Here is an 18,120-nt window from a genome sequence, read left to right as displayed (position 1 = left end):
TAAACCCTTATAAAACCCATTTCCGGTTGAGCCCAAAAATTGAAACTTGGTTATTCTGGAAGCCCAAAAAAATTTCTAAATATTGGCATATGTTTCAAATTATGGGCTCGATATGGTAGGGCCAGCGCTCGATATGTTAGGGCGGTTTTCGGATGTGCTTATTAACAATTATTCTCATATAGGCTATATTGTTTTATTTTTTGGTGTGGTGAAAAATAGCGGCGTTCACACCACACCATGGGCAAAACTGTGTAAGCTGCTTTCAATCTTTTCTAGTCCTCGGCCTATGGCCTCGGACTTGAAAACCGATTTCGAGCTGGTAAACGCACATTTTCGGCCCTATAATGAGGTCCACGTTATAATTGCAGTGTAGGAAGATAGGAGAAAAGGGAGCCAGATCTCAGCCTTGCCACCCAAACAGCTGATACTGGTATATCTGATGAATTCAACTGTTCATTATTGTTGAAAATAGTTGATCATATTTCATTTGTCGAGAAAATATATTTTTTAAAGATGTAATAATGAATTTTCATGATTGAGATAAAAGATTTTGTCAATTAGTTGAATTTCTACATTGTTGATAAACGATGTGGGAACATCGCAATGCGTGAAAGAGACAGCCCCATCTGCTTTGTTGAACGATAGAAGGATAGCAACACCATTGCAAATCATATACTGCCATTATAACGTGGACCTCACTATAGGTGCGAGATATACTATTTTCTATCATACAAAGTTTACTCAATGGCCCATATGAATAAAACCAGAGCAAATGCTCATGAGCAAGAGCATGGAGCATAAGGTTTTGCTCATGAGCAAAAGGTAGAAGTAAAAGCATTTGCTCATTATGCTCCTGAACTTTGGAGCAAATGCATACGTATTTTAGAGACTTTTCATCAGCTGATTCGCTTTTGTAGCCTTAGTTTGTTTTTATAGCTCATGGAAGCGCTAAATATGCAAGTAGGGTGCATCGCTTGTGTTTGCGTTGTCTGCTATGTTTTCTATTAATGAATAAAGTTATAGGTTAGTTGAGTTTGGAATTTTGAAATAATAGCGTGAGAAAATGTCATCTCTATAACAATCTTCAGCATATTCTTATAATATCAATAGCCTTCTTATAATCGTCCACACTCTCATCTTCTTAAATGCCTATCTCCTATTTTGTGATGGCTATCTTTATAACAGGTAGCTTTCTTTTTTATTTATTCTTCTGTAGGGATAATGGTGATATATATCATGACTGAATCTAATAAGAGCTTTATAGTTCTTAACCTAACCTATTGGTTGTGATCGTATCTGGTATAGTTTCCTCTTCCTCATACGGATTAGTTGAGCCATTTTACTATGAGCAAAAGGTGATAAGCTGCTCTAGACTAGACTCACCTTTTTTGAAGCGTTCGCTTCAAAAGTTGAGCAAATGCTCTAGTTTATTCATACAATTTTGAGCAAAAGCTTTTACTTATGAGCAAATGCTCAAACTATTTTTTTGATGAGCATGAGCAAATGATTTTGCTCACGTTTATTCATAGAAAATGAAGCAATTGCTCCATATTTTAGAAGTATAAGCAAATGCTCAACTTTATTCATATGGGCCAATATATGTCTAATAAAATGATGTTTCTATCATGAATGATTACAGATGTTGATACTTTTAATATCAGCATGGAACTAGATTCAATCTATTAGTGCTTCTGAAGGTGCGTACAGATATACGAGCCACGAACATGAGCAATTCACTTTTAATAAGCTGATGCCAAGCTTTTTATATCTGTATTTTACAGTTTCTGTAAAATACAGATATAGTCAGCTGATTAAAAGTGAATTGCTCATGTTCGCGGCGCGTATATCTGTAGGCACCTGAACAGACCCTTGTGTAGCACAGTTAACACCTGCTCGTATTCAATATTATCAAGAAAGTCCACTCACCCATGATTTGGCCTCCTGTATTGCTACTATTGCATTAAAAGGAAGAAGCTGCAAAAATAATTTTTCACTATTCAGTGTTCAGAATTTGAAAAAGTATTTATTTTTATAATCTAGAGTGTGGAGTACATTTTCCACACTCGTGATGTGGGTACACAACATTTCTCCTCCACCTACATTTATGAAAATTGCAAATCAAATAATATCGATAACTCATGTGATCCATGAAAATCTGTTACAACAACCTAAAAGTAGTCAGCCCTGGTGGAGTACCAGTTCTGGCAGAGTTCACTGCCAAGGTCTATAAATACAGGTCATTACACGATCCCGTGATGCATTGTAAAATTGCCATTCTGTGGGGTTCTAGTTCATCAATTTTAAAATTTATCAGCTCAGTAGAATAAACAACGTGATGTGTTATTTGCAATATTTTCCAATGGACATTGCTTGCCTTTGAATAGTAAAATAAGTTCTTCCGACAAAATAATAGTATTTAGATTTAAAACAAAATAAATTCCATTCTGGAATGGAAATGAAACGGAATCATGGAAAAGGAAAAGGATTAAAAGATATGATTTGAAACTTGCCACGTGGAATGTAAGAACAATGCTAATGCCTGGAAAAATGCAGGAAATTGCTAGAGAAACTATTCAGTTTGGTATTGATATTGTAGCATTGCAGGAAATCAGATGGAAGGGACAAGGTGAAATCAGGAAAGGGGGATACACAATTTACTATAGTGGAAATGAACAAAAAAGTGGACAGAGTGGCACTGGATTTCTTGTCACAAGAAAATGCTCCAGGAGTGTATTGGGGTTTGAACCAATAAATGATAGACTCTGCAAATTGAGAATTAAGGGACGTTATAGAAACATGACACTCATATCTGCATATGCTCCAACTGAGGATGCAGAAGTAGTAGTGAAAGAGGATTTCTATAGTGAGCTTTACAAGGCTATTGATGGAATACCGCGTTATGACATGACCCTCATCCTTGGAGACTTTAATGCAAAGGTGGGAAAAGAGGACTTTGTGAGGGGCATTGCTGGTCAGAATTCACTACACGACGAAACAAACGAAAATGGATTATTAATGGCGGAAATGGCTGCAGCGCACAATCTTCTTATCAAAAGTACGGCCTTTGATCATAAAAAAATACACAAGGGAACTTGGAGAGTGCCAGGAACTAATTTGATGAATCAGATTGATCATGTGATTGCTTCTGCACGGCATGCTTCATCGGTTATCGATGTTAGAGCTTGCCGAGGCCCTACCTGTGATTCTGATCATGTTCTTGTTAAAGCGGTTATAAGGGAAAGACTGTCAAATGCACAAAGTAGACGTCCTCAGGAAAGAAAGAGGTGGGACTTGGAAAAACTCAATGACCCTGATGTGGGTTACAGATACAGAAGGTCAATTGAGCAGGGATTGCGGGAGCTTGAGGGTGAAGATGATGAGGAGATGCAGGTTGAGGAGAGATGGAGATCTGTGAGAGAGATCATTGTGAGGACAGCGGAGCAGGTCATTGGAGAGGAAAGGAGGACAAGAAATGAATGATTTGATCAAGAATGTTCGGATGCAGTTGAGGCGAAGAACCAGGCTAGGAAGCAACTGCTGCAGAGAGCGACTAGGCAGAAACAGGAAATATATGATCGGTTGAGGAGAGAGACAAACAGGATATGTAAGTGGAAAAAGAGGGAAATGTGGAGGAGAAAGCTGGAATCGATCGAACAATTCAGTGAGCGAAATGAAATGAGAAATTTCTACAAAGAGACTGAATGGTTTAGGAAAGGTTACCGCCCACGCCTTAGTGGATGTAAAGACAAGACTGGTGCAATGCTGGATGAGGAAGTTGCAGTGGCAGCAAGGTGGACAGAACATTTCCAAGAACTACTCAACAGAGGGAGAAATGATCAAGATATAATAATGGAAAGGTTTCAGTATCAAAGTGCTGAGCCAGATATACAGGCACCAGTACTAGGAGATGTTGAGAGTGCAATTAAGGGAATGAAAAATCACAGAGCCCCTGGTGAAGATGGAGTGACCAGTGAATTATTAAAGAATGCTAGAAGAGCATTAACTAAAGAGCTTCATGCAATAATTGTGAAAATATGGAATGAGGAAGAACTGCCAGAAAGCTGGAAGGTAGGTGTGATATGCCCAATTTATAAAAAAGGAGATAAAATGAATTGTGCTAATTACAGAGGAATAACCCTACTTAATATGGCATATAAGGTTTTCTCAAATCTCCTACTACAGAAATTGAGTATTTACTCAGAGGAAATTGTAGGGGAGTATCAGTGTGGCTTCCGAAAGCAAAGAGGAACCATGGACCAACTCTTTGTTATAAGGCAGATGATGGAAAAAGCATATGAACATTCTATCGAACTACACATGCTCTTTGTGGATTTCCGTGAGGCATTTGATAGTGTGAACAGAGATAGCCTCTACAGTTACATGGAGCAAAAAGGAGTACCCAAGAAGCTTGTGAGGTTGGTGCAAATGACATTGGATGATGCTAGAGCCAGAGTACTTGTGGAGGGTAGATGCGGGTCAAAGTTCAGACTGTCAAGAGGAGTGCGGCAGGGAGATGCTCTATCAGCAACTCTCTTTAATATTGCCATTCAAAAGGTACTGGAAAGTGTGACCAACACAGGTTGCATTGTTCACAAATCTAGACAAATCTGTGCATATGCCGACGATGTTGTACTCATTGCCAGAAACGAAAGGGAGCTGAAAGGTATGTTCGAGGAGCTCCTGATGGCAGGGAAGGAGATGGGCCTGGATGTAAATGCAGAAAAAACTAAGCATATGATAATAACAAGAAATAATGCTGTTCAAAGAGTAAATGTCTTTGAAGCTGGAGAATGGTCCTTTAAAAGCATACAGCATTTCTCATACCTGGGTGTTGACGTGAATAGTGCCAATAAAGTGAGTGACAAGATAAGACAGAGATTGATAGCTGGAAATCGTGCCTACTTTGTGAATATTGAATTGATTACCTCTCGTTCACTATCTAGAGCAACCAAGCTCAAAATTTACAAGACACTGGTAAGACCAATAATCACATACGGTTCAGAAACCTGGAATTTAACTGCAGTTGATACCACCAAACTGAAGTTTTCGAAAGAAAGATTATTAGGCGCATATATGGAGGCATCAATGACAATGGAGTCTGGAGGAGACGGTCAAATGATGAAATAAATGGAATCCTAAAGGGTGAGGATGTGGTACGATTCATCAAATCGCAAAGATTGTGCTGGGCTGGTCATGTTGAGAGAATGGCGGACCAACGAATGCCAAAAGCAATGTATAAGGCCAGGATGGAGGGTAGAAGAAGACAAGGGAGGCCACGCAATCGATGGAGTGATGAAGTGGAGGATGATCTCCGGAGAATGGGAGTTGTGGCATGGAGAAGAAAGGCATGTGACCGTGATGTGTGGAGGGCTCTAGTGCGAGAGGCTAAAGCTCACATCGAGCTGTAATGCCAGAAGAAGAAGAAGAAGATTCAAAATAGGAATTGAATTATTGTTTTGATTTTTAGATTCAATTGACTGGGAACTTTCAACTTCTTTTGAGGGCTGCCTCTTATCCCAATGCCTTATGAATCATAACATGTTACAAGAAGTATAAGGACAATTTTCAATAATACTATTATTGAACCATATATTATTATTGAAATTCCATTATTAAAAAATCTAAAACCTGAATTTACATATTACCTTAACCAGGATATTGTTTTTGAAATTTAAAATGCATGATCGTGTTACGAGCAAATCGAATTAGTTTTCAAATGTGCCGCCATAGAAAAATGCACAAAATGGCTGCTCAATAAGGAACAAGGGTGTCTTGACCTGGTTTTTATAGACCTTGTTTCACTGCCGACAGATAGGGCTAGCGCTGTGGCAAAAGTTGTCATAATGAAGGGATTCAGTATTTGAATAACATAAAATATTCATAGATTTTCATAATCTACTTATATTGAGTATGTAATAAGTTTAGCATAGAAATATAATATCTCATAAGTTAATCAAATTTCTGGTTCAGCTCTTGAATTTAGTTGACTCAACGACAACACTCTGTAAGGACGGCTTTATGCATAAAGAAAGGTACCAAGCGCCAATTTTAGCGAAATTGAGTTAGTGTTGCCACCTTGTAGAGAATAAGGAATGTTTCTAACCAATAAATTGTTTGGTCATTAAGGTGCATGGTTAAATCACTGAAAATCATCAAAAAAAAAATCAAAACACCCTATAAGGGTATTTAGCATTATGAAACCAAACGCCAAACTTCCATAATGCACTACAGAATTCAGTATGAGGTAATCCTATTATATTAAGTGAGCAATTTCTGTATTATGGTTATCTGGTTTTCTGGTTATCTGGTTATGTATGTCCAACTGATCTTAAAAACGGCTCTAATGATTTTCACGAAATTTGGAACATAGTAGATTTATGATATAACAATTTGATTGCACTAAGTCTCATCCCTGGGAAAACTAGCTGAAGGACATGAAAAGGATAACAATCATTCATCCTTGGAAAACATATGATAATTTCGTCATCTGTCGATAAAAGAAGATGCGTGTGCCTGTGTAGGAGATCAGCTGTGTGTAATCAATCAGCTTATTGTATCTCAAGAGAAATATATTCTAGAAATTTTAATAGACTTGATCAAAATAATCTGATTTGTTGACATGACATGTTATATCATTTTAAATTGGAGTCTATCATAATATTCAAATTTAATCATTATTTTACAGTTTTAACTGATTAGTGAGTTCTAGTTAGTGTTATTTTGTTATTCAATTTGGTTTGTAAACAATCTAAATTAGAACTTTTCTGTTTTCAAATATTTGGACTGAAATTGGACCTGAATTCAAGTGAATTGAGCATAACTTACTTTTTTGACTATTTATAGTGTGTATAAATCGAAATTCCGGGAAGAAACCGTTTTTGGCTGTGTCTGTTAGTCCTTCCCCAATCATTTTGAAGAATTGTGTTCTGTTTATCAATAAATAAATGATAAGGAGCGAAGCTCCCATTTGCCCCGATATTAAGCATAAAGGAACCAAGCGACATAGTTCCATTTCAGTAGGCCAAGTAACAACTGATCTGACTGATTTTTTTTACGTGGTGTTGTTTATAACAGGTGTGATAATGTTGTAATGTTATGAATGTTGATGTTTCTTGGAAAATTTATGAGTTTAGGAAGAAGATACTCTAGCACTGCCACAATGGAAGAGGCCATAACAAGCAGGATCTAGTCGAAACGTGATCAACTGGCTTCAGTTCAATCCTTGAAATACAGTAATGAAGTTTCTAGATTCTACTTTGATGATAATTATAAATTAATATAACTTAACAAAGACAAACTACTTGTTATCCTCTTAGTTGGGGAGTAAACATATCAAAACTCCAAAAGTCCCCATGCCTACGCACAAATTTAGAATTACCGTATTATTTTTTGGGTATTTACCAACTTATAACTAAAAAACTATACTTCTTACGGGCCTTACCATCCCATATAGTCCAGTCAAATGGTCGTTTTTCAGGAAACAGCCCCGAGAGAATTTTTCTCGACGGTTTCTGACGTTATTTTTTAATGAATAACGCTTTGCCTCCTGCTTGGCGTCAATCGGTAGAGCATGAGAGCATGAGAATGAAAAACTATAAAATCTGGTCGTGGTTTTCTAGGATACAATTTTGTTAAAAAAAAAATCTTAATAGGCTCATACAGGAGCTCTTGCAATAATTTAATACTGATTATTAACAAATATATATGAGATTTATACTCTATGGTATTGAGGAGTAAAAATGAATGGTACACCATAAAAAATTTGATACATATATTAAATGAATAATTTTCAAAATCAGATCAATATAGAAAATATATAGAGCAACAAATATACAATAAAACAAGAATGAAATCAAATAAAATATCACAGATCAGTACTATTTTTCAGTTCTATAGCACGAAACTTCACCATGTGCTTTTCAATTCATTGATCATATGCATTTATTTGCATGTAGCTTTGACATCAACTTAGCATAATCCTATTTTTATATATCACTTCCCAAATTAGAGCATGATAAATTGACAAATCGATAATTAAATATATATTAATTTCTATAGTTTCCAATAAATTTCTTTATAATAAATACATTTATCTCAGGTTGTAAGATTCGGCACCTGATGGAATTAGATAAATCAATTTATCCAAAGAACCAGAGCTACATTATATTATTACAAATTGTATTATAAAATGAATGATTGGATGAATGTTAGCATTACAAGCTTGGAACTTATATTCTCTTGATTGGTGTATCCTTTGATATATGTAAATTGACTCGTTCCTATTCAATAAAATATTTCTTATACCATTTTAAGACTTGCGCAAGTATTTTTATCAATTTCTTAATATTTAAAACCTTTTCCGACGAGCTAGCTTTTATTTCTTACCGTATTTCACTCGAAGCACTGAGGGCGCCCTATTCTTATTTCAACTATTTTCCACTCAGGTGCTAAATTTTTATAAGTTGTTGGCGACGATCCAGAATTCCTGGTAGTCCTGGATTATTGGTGGCCGAAGTCATCTCTTCCAAGGGATTAAAAATATTTTAATGACTTTTGCTTTACTATAGCATCACAAAGTCTTATGGAAATTAATAATTTGATTAAACTTTCAGTCATTAAAAATGTACAGTAAAAGATATTGTGCTCTATAAATTTTGGTGACATTCCATGGTAGTGGTTGGCAGGCAAGTGGGCAAGTTCTACTTTTCTTTTCATAATTTTCATTTCCAACTTGCAAATTTACATAACATTTAAATAATTCATTAATACGCCATTCAAGGCTCAAATAGTTCGTGCCAAACTATTAAATTATTACTTATGTCACACATCTGACATTTTATCTGTCTTCGGGCCATATCCAATACATTAACTGAACAACAATAATTCATAAACTCTTATCATTTATAGAAATATATACAAATACATTTGAATCGGCTCACTATTACCGCCCATCGATTGCTACCATTTGATTGGCTCATGCAAATTTGTTACAGTATACATGCGCCTATGAACCTCCTACTTCCTCAATACATATATTAATTTATTTTTATCTTGGGTTTTTAGTACATTTTTTACATGCAATACAATTTTCTAATGTTTATAGGTTGTTTCTCACTTTATAACAATTAGTCATGTGCTTTTTTGGTTCCTCTAGTTGCATACCATTTAGTTACAATGAATTTCTGCCAAGTTGTCTGGCTAGATTTTACGTTATGCGACTCAATCAATCATTATGTCGCCGATCAATAGATATTTTACGCCTAACCTCAAATTTTCCAATACTTTATATAATATTATATAAGTAGCAAATTATTTCCATTCCTATTCGGCCATTCTAAATTTAGCCATGATACCTGATATTATCTAATCTTTGAAAACGTTATCACATTTGGCGATGCTAGACTATTATTCCACTTCAGACTTATAAATTTCTTTCAAATAGGGATTTTATTTACCCATCAGATTTTGATACGTTACAGGTTCTATATGTATTTTGGGGCGCTGAATTTGAATCTGAAATTTGCTGACACGCCAGAGGGCGGCTTCACCCCCAAAACCTCCAAAATTTCTGACTTTTTTCAATTTTCCCATTTTATCTCGTGAACCTTGTGTACTCAAGAAAAATCATTCTCGACAAAACTAAGGAGAATAGAATGTTCAATAAATTAAGTCGTCGCGCAGGATTCTACCATCTTTGGTTCTGGAGTTACGAATTTTCAAAAAAGGGGTATTTTTTAAGGGATTTTCAAATTTATGCAAACCTACCACTTCTACCCTATACAACATGGATATTTTCCTAGTATAGTCAAATTATATAACACAAACATGTTCTGACATGTAAGCTTTCTGTTTCTGCTTTTTAATAATATTATCAAAACATTAAAATAATACAAGCATTTTGCCATTTAAAAGCAATAACCGCCACTTCCTAACCTAACCTTTCAAATCCTTAAGGTTTCATCATCTTCTAGGTCGTGTTTATATTTTGTAGTTTGGCTATACATCAGCTCGTGAATTTCGGGTACCATGAGATATTTTGATTCTCGTAGAACATGTGCTCTATACTAGCATTTATAACATCGGGGCACCGAGCTTCGCTCGTTATTTATTTATTGACTTTTGATAAACAGAACACAATTCTTTAAAATGATTGGGGAAGTACTAACAGGCACAGCCCAAAACTGTTTCTTCCCCAAATTTGATTTATACACTATAAATAGTCCAGAAAGTAGGTAATGTTCCATACACTTGAATTCAGGTTCAAACATTTGAAAACAGAAGAAATATAATTTTGATTATATACAAACCAAATTGAATAACAAAATAACACTCACTAATCACTTGAAATTGTCAAATAATGATCACCTTTGAAAATTATGATATATAGCCTACTCTAGTTTAGGAGGATTATCATGTCATGTCCACAAACGATTTTCCAGCCTACTAGCTTTTTCATATAGTCAGGGCGCAAATGTCATTCCGTGGTCATTTTTGAGTAACAGCCGTGGAAGATGTCTCAATTTCTACGTTAGGTCTAGCTTAATAAGGATCGTGATGATAAGTCGAAATCACAGGCAAACACCTCGGAAACAAGATGGCCGCCAAACTTTTCAGGGTTTTGCTATAATCGCTTGCTATTTCAATAGCCGTTTGAGATATTCAACCGTTTTTTTAGACGAAAATATTTTCAAAATCTTGCTCTACAATTTTTGTTTTATAAAATTTTTCTCTAAAACGCATATTTTATTAGTTCAAATTTTTTTAGTTCACCTTCAAAAGCCCAAAAAAAACATTTTTTCTAAATTTGTTCAAATTTCATCCCATTATAACTTTTTTTGTGCAAGAGATACAGATAAGTTTCAAATCGATGAAATTTAGAGCATTTTTTCAACTTCTAAACGATATATCTTCATGCGCTATACATCAAAAAATGAATTCCCCAGCGCCCTCCAAAGAAAACCCTGCATGATTTCTGGTGCGTTTTTCCATACTCATGAGGTAACAAGCTAGAACTATAGGGTAGGTGGGGGTAATAGTACGCATGGGGTAAGAGTACGAACTGTCAATATTTGAGATGTTTTTGAAGAGTTTCATGCTTCTGCCACCAGTCGGCAGGTCGGTTGTAATGGCATCTTTGCTCATTCATATTCCTGAAGCATTCTGAACGACTCTACACAAAATAATGCGGTAAGTCTGTTTTTTATCATTTTGATGTAACTTTACCAAAATTTTTATAGAGTGTCACATTAATAAGCATTCAGCTGTGTGCTTGATCAAATCACCTGTTGAAAAATATATTTTCAAGCTCCAGTTTCTCATGTGAATGGGCATGTACTCATTGTCTGTAAATCTCTGGAGTTCTTTAAATCAAATATGGTGGAATGGGGTAGAAGTACGCAAGGCACATGGGGTAAAAGTACGCAGTGTGCATTTCTACCCCACATATTTATGAATAATTATTATTTAGTCCTATTATAAAATTAGGAATGCAAAAGCACATTTATTCAATAGGCCTACAAAAGGATTGAATTTTAAGTTATTCAATGAGTTTTGCAATTTTGAATAGATATCCATGTTAATCTTATAATATGATTCAAATTAGTGTGAATATGGATTGTATCTTTGATATTTTATAGCATATGAATCTTATAGAGCATTCTGATGTATATGGTCTCTTTTGAAATTAAGCTTCAGTTTATATAAATAAATAAATGTTTATTTCCCAAAAAAAAAAAAACTAAAACTTCAACATCAATTACACAAAATATTAGATATGAAGACCCTATCTATCTATATTTGCTCATGCACAATTTGATTTGAATGTTGGTGACTTATTCTAACATTCATATTTATTTTTTTCAGAAACCGTCCCAGAACAAGTGCCAGGACTCCCCACTGACGGACGCCCTATTTCAACAGGCTAAATCAATGATGAATGATGGGATATCAATTCTTCAGGCAGCCAAAGCCATTGGATTTAGTGAAGGTGCTTTGCGGAAACGACTGAAAACGGGGAAAGGGAGTCAACAACTTGGCTGATTCTCTAGAACATTTTCTTCAGAGCAGGAAAAAGCTATTGTAGATCATTGCATCTCTCTGGACAATCGTTTTTTTGGACTTACTCTAAGATCGCTACGTTCCTTAATATTCCAATTTGCAGAAAAAAACAACATACAAAATCGTTTTTCAATCGAGAACAGACTAGCAGGAAAGGATTTCACACGAGATTTTATGAAACGTAATAATCTGTCTCTGAGGAATCCTCGTAAAACAAGTGTTGCGCGAATTATGGGGTTTAACAGGGTTCAACTGAACAACTACTTCAATAATCTTGAGACAGTAATGGAAAAATACGGATTTTCCTCAGATCGTTTGTACAATATGGACGAAACTGGAGTCCAAACAGTGCCAAACAAGTTGCCCAAGCATGTTGCTCCAAAAGGGAAAAGAGAAGTAGGTAAATCAGTAGCTGCTGAGCAGGGGCAGACAGTGACCGTTGTGTGTAGTATGAGTGCTGTAGGTCATCATATTCCTCCTTTTTTCATTTTTTCAAGGAAGCGAATTAATCCTCAGCTCATAAATGGAGGCCCAACAGGCTGTGATATGGCTGTCACAGACAAAGGTTATATGACCTCAGCAACATTCATAATATGGCTTAAACATTTCCAAAAATTTACACATCCAACAGTAGAGCGATCAGTATTGTTAATTCTCGACAACCATATTTCACATGTGAGCTTAGAAGCAATCACATATGCCAAGGAAAACCACATCATCATGCTGAGCCTCCCACCTCACAGCAGCCATAGGACACAACCCCTTGACAGAAATTTCTTTAGACCTTTTAAAGCCTACTATGACACTGCTGCTGACTCATGGAATGTGTCACATCCAGGACAGACTTTGAACTTATACAATGTAGCTGGGCTTGTGAAAATTGCTTTCGAAAAAGCAGCAACTGTTGAGAATGCTGTTGAAGGCTTCAGAGCAACAGGCATTTATCCCTTCAACCGTCAAAAGTTTTCAGATGCAGATTTTGCACCATCTGAAGTGACTGACCAAGCTTATGAAATAGAAGGACTTGATTGTGAAGAGCGACAATTTGTAGTTTTCAACGTAAACAACACAGATGATACGGAAGAAAATGATAATGGAAATGGATTGAGCTTTCCTGCTCTTTCTAGTGAGCCTTCTGGATCATCAGCTGTTGCAGTAAGACCGGGTACCTCCAATGAAGCAACAACCTCATGCTTTAATCAGCCAATGATTTTGCCAGATGAGATCATCCCACTTCCAAAAGTGCAAGTCCAACGAAAACGCCGTAAGGGATTGAGCTCAGTAGTATTAACATCAACACCTCACAAGATGCAGCTGGAGACTCTGTCATTGGAGAAAAAGAAACTTGAGGAGGAGAAAGAGAGGAAAGCCACTGAACGAGGAAAGAGGAAATTACACTTTCCACCACAGCCACAATCTAAGAAGAAATTAATTCATTCCAGCTCATCAGAGTCAGAAGAGGATATTTCATTGCACAATAGTAGCTCTGATTTGGACATCTCACTATTTGATGATGAGAACAAAAATGACTGTGATGAAAAAGGATCTCCAACAGTGTTGAAAAAAGGTGACTTCGTGATAGTGAGGGTTCAAGGAAAAACAAAAAATTCTTTTCGTCTCTATGTGTTTAGAATTGAAAGTGGAGATGAATGTGGATATGATGGATTTTTCTACAAACGTGTGCCAAAAACTACACGTTTTGAAGAAACAGATGAAGATGGTTATGTTGGTAAAAATGACATTCAGATGAAATTATCACAACCAGTGAAGAAAAGTTCTGGTAGGTTTCTTAACACTATCAGCTTTCCAGAAGAACTAGCTCATCTCACTATTTATTGAACTTTTTAATCAATTCCAGTGCCTGAATTTCAGTACCTCACAAGCACTATCAAGTGAAATTTCACCTTCATGAAACTGTATGTACAGCTCTTTGAAGCACAAATTTTCATTGCACAATTTTCTTTAAAACAGAATCATATTTTTTTGTGACATTTTGATAAATAACAGTTTTGAAATAATTTCTACTCATATTAATAATTACAATTATTCTTGCTTAGTTGAAATATTGTGTTTAGTTGGCTAAATTTTTTGTATTATTAATCTATTTCTTCATTTATATGGTATTTCCTTGTGTTGGTTTAAGAGTACACTATGCGAACTTTTGCCCCATGATAGTGTACTCTTACCCCATTATGTGGGGCAAGAGTACGCAATGACGGAATTTGGGAAAATTTTTATATCTCTATCAATTATCATTTTATAATGTTCCAATTTGGTGAGGATATTGTCAATATTATCTACTAATTGTGTGAAGTTAAAACACCTGAATATTCATTAAGAGGTTCCATAAATATAGAAAAATCAGGTAACTGCGTACTTTTACCCCCACCTACCCTAATATCGATTTTTTCATGACTACTTCAAGATAGAGACTTGAAAATGGTCCCAATCTCTTCATTACAACAAGACGAATAAGAATATTGATGATGGAAACAACTACTAAAATATTCGACATGATTGAAAAATACAAGATGGCGGTCATTATTGACAGAAATGTTTATATCGCTTGTTATTCAGTTATTGTGAGAGATATCGGACTGGTTTTGAAACCAAAGTGTTCAGAATTAACCAAACTATGATGTTCGAGAGAATCATCTCATTTCGACCACTCTTTCCATTATTTATTCAACTTCAAAACCTTGAAACATACATTTTTCGAGGACAATATTTTACTTTCCACTCTGTATATTATGTATTCGCAGTGGACAAACACTAGTATTATAATATTGTGTTGTAGAATATTTCTAAAGCTTTAAAGATTCAAAAACATCTGGTTGGAGGCTGTATGTCCATATTTCACGGCTGGAGCGTCATCGGAAAAAGAGTAGAAAGTACTGTTTGCAGCAGAAAACACGTTTTTTTCACCAAATGCCAATCCCAATAATATTAGAAAACCGTGTAACTCATGACTCCTTGAAGGTGCAGACTCGGGAATGGTATAAATCTCTTTATAATGATGTGTAGGAAGAGATTATCCATGATGACAATCTCAAAAATGTTTGTCATCATGAAAAAACAAGATGGCGGCAAAAATATGTCAATTTTCAAGAAATCGTCTGTAATTCTAATAATATCGAGGATATCTAATGAATTCAGCTATCTGGAGGCTCCAAAATAATCATAATACAATATCCTAGAGATTTATCCAATTCCACCAACTTTAAAACTCTAAATATAACTTCAAACTCTTGAAATTAGATTTTTTTGTGGACAAGATTTTACTTTTCATCCTTTAAATGTATTCAGAGAGAACAAACACTAATATTATTGGCACAGTGTTGTAGAATATTATTTTAGCTCCAAAATGACATGTAGTTGAAGGCTGTAAGTCCACCTTCTACAGCTGGAGCGCCATTGGAAAAAGAGAAAACCACTGTTTGCAGCGGGAAACACCCTTTTTTTACACCACATGCCAAACCTGAACAATTGGAAAACCATGTAACTCATGACCTCTCGAAGGTACATACCTGGAAATGGTATACCTTCATTAATGGTTACCTTCATTTTTTTCGGAAAGCAATACTTTCCTTACCTATGGTAATAGGGCAAGGGAAGTAAAAACACAATTTTTGGGTGAGCCTTTTGCTCTCTTCTATTTCTATCATAATAATTAATATCGGAGCACCGAGCTTCGCTCTGGAGTTCAAAAGCATAGTTTTTCATTTATTTATTTATTTATCTATTGATATACAGAACGCAATTATTTAAAACGATTGGGAAGGACTAACAGGCACAGCCCAAAACTGTTTCCTCCCCGAATTTTGGTTTATAAATATAAACCAAAAAGTAGGCTATGCTCCATAAACTTTTGAATTTGAGTCCAATTTACAGTCCAAACATTTTGAAAAAAAGAGAAAAGTTTGAATTCAGATTGTTCACAAACCAAATTGAATTACAGAATAACACTCACTAATCACTTAAAACAGTAAAATAATGATCAAATATTTTTATTGTAGAACGCAGATTTTGGGCGTATCTCCAGATGTTTTTCATTCAAATCCGTTCTTATTGTGCCTGTAGATGGCCAACTGAACAATCCTGTCAAATTTAAACGTATTTGGTTCAGAATATTTTCAGTTCTGTTGATTATGAATGAATGAGTGAGTGAATGAATCAGTGCCATTTCGCTCTTATGAATATAGATTTCAAATTATTTGTAACATTTCCTTGTTCATTTGACACAAGCACTTAAGTCCACTTTTTAAAGGAATGATTTAATTTGACATCCGGATGTAGAATTTCGAGATCTATAATTTGGTAAAACCACTTTAGTCCTACTTCCGTTATCAAGACCATTATAACATCTTAAATCAGGTATTGCAGATGAACTTGGGAATCTATGCTTGGGTATAAACACTTTACTGTAGATAGTTTGAAAATATGAATTGATCCTTGCCGTTTGGATGGTGTAAAGTATCATTTGGTAAAATGGTTCACTTATTATGTCATATTTTGTCTTGGACCAAACAACTCAAGTCATAATTAAATTAGTAGTTTTTAATTTCTTCATCACTTTGGGATAATAGAAACATGATATGTGTATTTTGAACCTACTTTGTACGTTCCATTGTGATAGGATCGAAAATATTCTTAAAAATTATGTTTGAACATACAAGAAAACTTTGGACTCCATTTTCTCAAACCTGCAAATTTGGACTCAAGTGCTCGACATGATTGTATATGACCAAGGATTTAGTAATATTACTGACATAAAAATAAATCAATATTCACCAAAACCACCGAAAAAAAGATGAGGTTGATCTTCATTGCAGCTTTCTACAAAACTGATTACCGGAAAATTGAAAAATTTATGAACTTTGAAAATTTATGAAGCAAGAAACTAACACACGGGTTGATTATGCAGCTCAAATCTCTGAATCTGTAGAGGGAAATTGCTTAGAGCTACCCTGATTCTTATAATATGATTTTCCAACTATCGTACAATAGGCTTTTGATTAATGAAATCAAGAAAATCGATAGCTACATCGTTATACTCGATTCAACAATAATTTTGATTTGAGGCGACAGCTGTTCAAATACAAAAGTTGATGGAAACGTTTCTAGTTGTGAGATACGTGGGTGTATAGTGAGGTCCACCCCACACAGCACACTGATGTTTATAAAACGTTTAATAAACGTTATCTCTTAAACATTTGAAACGTTTAGACAACGTTGTATGTTGTTGGCCATAACGTTTTCTAAACGTTTATTCAACCTTTAGTTTGGTACTGACCTTTACGTTTAATAAACATTTATTTAAACGTTGTATTCAACATTTCGATAAACGTTATATCAACGTTTTGATAAACATTATAGTCAACTTTCAATAAACGTTATATCAACGTTTTGATAAACATTATATCAACGTTTTGATAAACATTACAGTCAACATTTCAATAAACGTTTTGATGAACATTATAATCAACCATTAGTTAAGCATTCGATTCTTTCCCAGGTAGCACAGAAACGTTGAAATAAAGTTAGAAACACGTAATACCTTAACGTTGAAAACACGAAAAAATGTCCGTCGTTTCCACATTATTTTCAACGTTGAATAATAGTTGAAAAAACATTGTGGTAACCACTATTTTCAACTATCAACAGACGTTGAATTAGCCATACTTTTTAACCGGTAGGCTAGCTTATTAATTACATGATAATATTTCTAAAATCATTTGGAAAGAGATGAAAACACGAAATCATATTTCCATTTATTTACATATGATTTCATGTAACAGAAATATTACCATGCAATGCGGTACATTGGTAAGGTGAAATAAAAACACACAATAAAAACCATATTACTTCAATTTTAATCCACAAAAGTTATTATGATGAAAGTTGTTTAAAAAACTGAGATGGTTACAACCAAATTACCATGGTAATTTAATATAATCTGCCATTGTATTGCTAAAATCTCAAAAATATTTTATGTCTGTAAGAAACAGAACTTAAAACTATTATATATTATATTGAATGATGAAATACGAAATAAATATTTTT

At 34.9% G+C, this 18,120-nt stretch overlaps 1 protein-coding gene across 2 annotated transcripts in view; it reads right to left on the bottom strand.

The window, feature by feature from the left end:
- The window catches only part of LOC120350601, a 71,814-nt gene extending 54,778 nt beyond the window's left edge, over nt 1-17,036 (bottom strand). The window contains exons 1-2 of one of the 2 annotated variants that reach the window (XM_039424768.1): nt 16,849-17,036; nt 1,927-1,974 (exon numbers count right to left, since the gene is read on the bottom strand). In XM_039424768.1, coding sequence (XP_039280702.1) covers nt 1,927-1,974; nt 16,849-16,884 — 84 coding nt within the window. In that variant the 5' untranslated portion in view covers nt 16,885-17,036. The remainder of the gene's footprint in view (nt 1-1,926; nt 1,975-16,848) is intronic. The other variant, XM_039424769.1, reaches the window with a different exon arrangement.
- Nucleotides 17,037-18,120: the final 1,084 nt, after the last annotated feature.

Source organism: Nilaparvata lugens, chromosome 3 (genome assembly GCF_014356525.2).
Source record: "Nilaparvata lugens isolate BPH chromosome 3, ASM1435652v1, whole genome shotgun sequence".
NCBI classification, from domain to species: Eukaryota; Metazoa; Arthropoda; class Insecta; order Hemiptera; family Delphacidae; genus Nilaparvata; species Nilaparvata lugens.
This window is presented reverse-complemented; position numbering and strand designations above follow the sequence as displayed.